The 5954-nt window shown below is 49.5% G+C and overlaps 1 protein-coding gene across 1 annotated transcript; it reads right to left on the reverse strand.

Moving 5' to 3' along the window:
• Nucleotides 1–203: 203 nt before the first annotated feature.
• Nucleotides 204–5163, reverse strand: LOC124692621 (hydroxycinnamoyltransferase 2). Its single transcript, XM_047226028.1, has 2 exons — nucleotides 4497–5163; nucleotides 204–1363 (listed from the first exon to the last, which is right to left on the reverse strand). The coding sequence occupies exons 1-2, from the start codon at nucleotides 4917–4919 to the stop codon at nucleotides 458–460; spliced, it is 1329 nt and encodes a 442-aa protein (XP_047081984.1). The 5' UTR covers nucleotides 4920–5163; the 3' UTR covers nucleotides 204–457.
• Nucleotides 5164–5954: the final 791 nt, after the last annotated feature.

A 5954-nucleotide genomic window follows, 5' to 3' on the forward strand; every position in this document is an offset into this window, starting at 1 on the left:
TTTTTCCCAATTTTTTTGAAACTTTAAATGTTGAATTAGAATTTTGTGAAAAAACGAGAGATGTGTAGCTTGGGCTACACTTTGAGTTTTCCTCTTCGCAAAGGCCAATCTGAAACAGGTCTGTCTATCTTATCCATGATAACCAAATAAATAGGTAGCGAAATAAATAAGAATAACCTTATTGGCAATTTATATTGTTCATATTGCATCTATTTACTGTCCGTTGTGCAAATAGATTTTTGGAAATTTGATAAGATGCACAAAATATGTCCTGCCCAACAAGGGCAAGGAAGAAGGGGAAACATGCAGGAACTACGTCTGGAAATCAAAGAATCATTTTCTGCATCCTAGTAAGCTGTAATCAATATCGCCTTCTGCACTTTGCTCAGGTCCTTCGTCTCTCTTTCTGCGCTGAATCCCGTTGCGGCTGCGGTTGCGCAGGTGCTGCTTGTTGGTTTCAGAAGTCGAAGATCATCTTCCGGAACTTCTCCATGTGCTCGGCCTGCAGCGAGATGGCCACCGACAGGCTGCCGTCGCGGTTGGCGCTGGGGAGCACGAAGGCGAGCCCCTCGTACGCGATGCCGCCGGGTCCCATGAACACGGGCCGTCCCCAGCCGAAGTCGGCGTCGTGGATCGGCAAGCGCACCCAGCTGGTCAGCCCGAGGTTGGGGCACCTAAACGTGTGTGCGCCGCGGACCAGCGCCGACAGATCCGGCTGCAGCTCGAGGTAGTCCAGCGCCGAGTGGCAGTACTCGTCGTCCATCTTCTCCAGCGCCGCCTGGATGGTGGCCGCGCCGTCCGCCAGCGAGCCGGTCACCTTGCCGGCCTCCGCGAGCGGCGTGGCGGTGAAGATGACGTTGCCGAAGTAGCCCTCCGGGAGCGTCGGCGTCAGCCGCTGCCGGCCGTCCGTGGCGCAGTACAGCTTGGTGGGCTGCTCCGGGGCCAGGCCGCGCGCCAGGGACGCGCACCGCCACACGTGCGCCGCGAGCACCGCGTACGTGCTGAACCGCGGCGCGCCCTCGCCCGTGGGGAGCTGCGCGCGGAGGCGGCCGAGGTCGGAGCGGGACAGCTTGAAGATGTCCACGGCCGTGGGCGGCGCCTCCGGCTTGCCGGCGGCCAGGGCCTGCGGCTCGTCGGAGCCCAGCATGGCGGGCGCGGGCTGGTACTCGATGTGCGGGTGCGTCGGGGCCGGCGGGTCGCGGGCACGGAGGAGGGTGCGGTCGATGAACGGCATGACCGCGATCGGGACGCCGCGGCAGAGGTCGGCCCATGAGTTCATGAAGTGCAGGCCGGAGAAGCCGTCGGCGACGTGGTGCTGCATGCCTATGCCGAGGGCCACGCCTCCGCACTTGAAGTGGGTCACCTGGAGCAGAATAGCGCGCGAGTTAGGATCGAAAATGTTAAATTGCCCGGAGTTCACTTTTGAATATGCTCCCTTTATCCAAAAAAGACAAACAAATTTTAAATGTTTAAAAATTTAGGAATTTTTCTTCACATGTATATCTTCACATTCTATTTGCGCACATAATGTTTTGCCAAAAGACAAACATTTTTTTAGCCATATGTAGAAAAGATAAAATAAATGTCTCGAGAAATGTTTTAGTTAAGCACTGAATTTTGTCTAAGTCACATAGAGGTGGAAACTGGTAGCGGGTCCGTATTATCCGACATCCGTATTTGAAAAATTGAAAATGGAAGTGGTAATATCTGAATCCGAACGGCCATGGATACAGATATGGTAAATATCCAGATTCATTTTACAAAAAAATACAACTTGGTATTGAATTTTGAAGCAAATGTGGATATGGAAATGGATATATCTGTATCCGAATAAAATTATGCTAGCCAATTTTAGTAATTCGACTCCAATATGCCAATTACCTAACCTAGAGAAACTAGCGCATCGATCAAACGTTTTTTTTTATGTTATTGGACTTGAAACTACTATGCATTATATCAGTATATTTATATGTCTACCATTCTATAGTTGGCTCATTAGAAGACATGAGTCTATTATTTTCTTATATTTGTATCCACTCCAAATTAAGAAAACATCCGATCCGTATTTATATTTCGGCAACATCAGCTCCAAATTCGTATTCAGCAACATTCATATCCGCATCCGTATTCGTTTTGAAAATATGAAATTGGATATGGAAATGGCACTATCCGATCCGCTTCCACCCCTAATGTTACATAGGCCGCACAAAAAGTCGATTTTTGCCAAAGCAAAACTTTGTCAGTATGTAGTATATAAAGATATACACGGGACATTTTGTTTTGGATTCTTTTGATATTTCGAAATATTTTAAAAATGCATTTCAAATAAAGAAAGCAAAAAATTGCCTTTTGTAAAAAATCATTCTACTGCTTGACCAAGGATTTCCAAGTTACTAGTGCAGTTACGTACGGTAGTACGAGATCGCATCTCATTAGCACGAAGAACAAGACTCGATGGAATAAAATGGAATGCAGCGCAGAGAAGCAATACTAGGTGCGACTCTGACGCGATGAAAAACAAAACGAGCGGGTTTGGTCGACAGCTAAGCCTGCTAAGCACAACTGGATCAGGCTGCATCGACTAATGATCTTGCATCATAGTACCTGCCACCGACCTCACTAACAATACTGTTAAGAACAATTATTCGGCATCTTGGATAGTCGCATCTCCAATCTAACGACTCACGACAAGCTCTGTATGCCCCACAGCATCTTACTTTGCGATTACAGTAGCTGAACTAACCAAATGATGTACTCCTACAGTAGCTGAACTAACCAAATGATGTACCCCTACAATCAATTAACTACAGTCGACAGGTATGGGTCGACCAAAAAACGATAGCTACAGGTTGCTTCCCAGCTCAAGAAAAGTCAGTAGCCTCCAGTTGGTCAATCACTTTCTTGCAACCGACCGACATGTAATGTGCGCCCGAAGCAAAGACCATGGATCAAGCAACCAAACGGTGTAGTTGCGAGGTTGCACATGATTACAGTATGATCTGTCGACCTTACCAGCACAGTGGTTCGCTTTCGTGTTGGAAAAAGTGTGGTCGGACTTATTAAGCTGGTAACACGACGCTTTCAAACAGTTTTAAAATAGTTCTTCAGAATTTCTTGATTGGGGACTTTCGGGTTGGAATTGTTTGCTCTTACAAGTGGGGTTGTTCATGATTGCTAAATCCAAGTCGCCTGATATTTTATTATGACCAAGTCGATAACATGGGCCATCCAATACATTCTCACATTGATTGAGATTCGCACTTCCCACATGGGGGCGAGTTCATAGCTGTGGGTTCCGCTACCTGAATTAGTTTCGTGCCGCCAATCACTGCACCAACACCGTGATTGCACCATGTGAAAGCTTAAGTCACGCATTGTCGGTAGACATGACATGGGCTAGTTCCTTTTTTTTGTGGCATTACATTTTGTTTACATGAGTCCTAGCTACAGAGAGACCTACGAAACGGAAACAATGCCATCTACTCATGTCAACAAAGTATTACTATTACCCTATCCGCCCCGAAAAGGATAGCACAAATCTATCTAAATTTAGATGTATCCTGCGACATCCTTTTCAGGAGAGAGGGAGAGGGAGTAACTAAATAATACCACGCCACTTAATTGGAATTGATAAATCCAGACTAATGACCCATGCCAATTGCAACAAAGTTCCAAATGCGTAATTTTCAACCTTAACATGTGGCAACCGACGGCGACACTAGCATGATTGATTATACTTCATTTGTTCCATTATACAAAGTAGTACTCGCTCCGTTCCGAAAAGTATATCACAGAGCTATCAAAAATCGGATGTATCCGTGGCTTCCTTTTTAAGACGGAGGGAGTAACTAACTATTAACGTTGCCGAATTGCTATTTTTGGATTAGCAACATTTCCATAAGATGAGGATAACAGAATAGTTTGCACAATTGCATAATTTCAGTACCACAATCTAGTACTCCCTCCGTCACATACTAGTTATCGATGATTTAGATGTATCTAAACATATTTTATATACAAAATGCAACTAATTTTCGATAACTAATGTGGAACGGTGTAGTATATTTTTTGGTGTACAAACAAACCCAGGATGTTATGTGTGAAGGAGATTTACTATTAAAGTTGATAGTAGAAGCTTGGGTTCCTTCATGTAAGGACAGCTGAAGGTCTCACGTTTCCACCTAACTAGAAGGCCACTGCTGTTGCTGACCTAGCGGTAGTGGCAGAGCCGACAAGCAGGCCAGCTGGATATTTGGAAGGAGCAGTCAACCATCGACGAAGCGAGGGTGTCATGGCCCCACACGTCATACACGGCTCGTAGCCTAGTTTGGTCCAGCAGAGCTGCTTGTCTGGACGCGCTCGCACCGATCGGCTGCCTAAACGTGAGTGACATATTCCACGTACGCGCGCGACGGACACGCGTACGTGCGGCGCCGACGGCCGAGAGACAGGTTCCCGAGATCGAGCGGTCAATCAAGCGCGTGGATTTTGGTTACCTGTGCGACGAGCAGCGGGTACGACGATATTCCCCCGGTGAAGTCGACGGCGGGGATGAGTCGCTTGAGGTCCATGGTGGGCGCGAAGTCCCCGAAGTCGTCGACGGCGCCGTCGGGCGCGTCGGCCTCGACGAAGAGCACGCCCTCGGCGTTGCAGTCGATCTCGACGCGGCCGTCCTCGTCGCGCGCCAGCCGCCCCGCCATCGGGTAGAATGGCACCAGCGCCTCCGCCAGCGCGCGCCGCATCCGCGCCCCGTCGAAGTAGCAATCCGCCGACTCTCCGGCGTCGCCGCGGCGGAAGAAGTAGACGCTGGGCGTGTGGAAGCGCGGCACGACCAGGTCCGGGTTGGAGTTCCAGAGGCGCAGCCGCGGCGTCTCCTCCGCCGGCACCACCGTCGCCGACCCGCGCACCGTGATCTTCATCTCGTCTTTGCACTTGCAGATCTGGGGCTCGATCGGCGGAGGGAAACTAAGAACAACAGCAACTAAAGCGGAAAGGGAAGCCGAGGAAGGTCGATCGGTGTCTAGCTACGTGGAACACGCGTGGTAGGGATTAAAGGGGATGTTTGGTAGCTCTTGGTGGAGAGCTGGTGAGCGAGAGGGGGGTGCCGCGGCTTTTATAGCCGCCCCGCCATGGGAGGGAGGCGGGGACTTGCCCTCGCTTGCTTTTTTTGTCGTTCAAAATCTTTTTCTTTTTCTGGTTCGATTGCTTCGTGGGAGGAGGAGGTGACGGGTGGGGAGTTGGTGGGATGGATGATGACCAGCGGAAGTCTCGCCAAATCCTGGGTGGACGCGGTCCAACCCACCGTACCATGGACGCGCGCGCTGCCGCTGCCGGTGGCGTCTACGCATCAGCGTGATCCGCTCCATCTCTCACCGCTGCATCAGCACTGACAACAGCTTCAGCCTTTTTCACTTTTGGAGGTTGGGGGAGTAGGGTAGAAAAGGCAGCTCAACACACCGCGTGGTGTGACCTATCAGCAGCCTCTAATTTTGTTTGCAGCCGTCGATCTTCTATGGACGATTTTGTTTCTCATCCAAGGAATTTTGGAGGGTTCGTCACTCCACCATCACATCAGACACAGTGTGGTGGAAGATTCTAAATTGGCTTGCAACCCGTTCCTTCAAACTTAGAGCAAGCTCACTTAAACTCAAACACAAAAACGACTGAGATCGCTCGATATCCCTTCGTCGTTAATATTAAACGGATATACGTAGCTCTGTACAAAACCCGTATGACCCAACTAAATTATACGGACATATAGCATACATATAGATATAGGTATGTATGTACGACGGTTCATCAACGACGACTGTTCCGAGCACTGACGATCGCGGTTGGCAGCAACATGGAGGCCGGAGGACGGCGCAATGAGCGGCCGGACGGTCCGGTGGAAATTTGACCGGTCCGGTGCCTTGGGAGTGTATCGCGGTGCCCGTGCCGGATTGTCTTGTGAT

This window comes from Lolium rigidum, chromosome 2 (assembly GCF_022539505.1).
Source record: "Lolium rigidum isolate FL_2022 chromosome 2, APGP_CSIRO_Lrig_0.1, whole genome shotgun sequence".
In the NCBI taxonomy this organism is placed as follows: Eukaryota; Viridiplantae; Streptophyta; class Magnoliopsida; order Poales; family Poaceae; genus Lolium; species Lolium rigidum.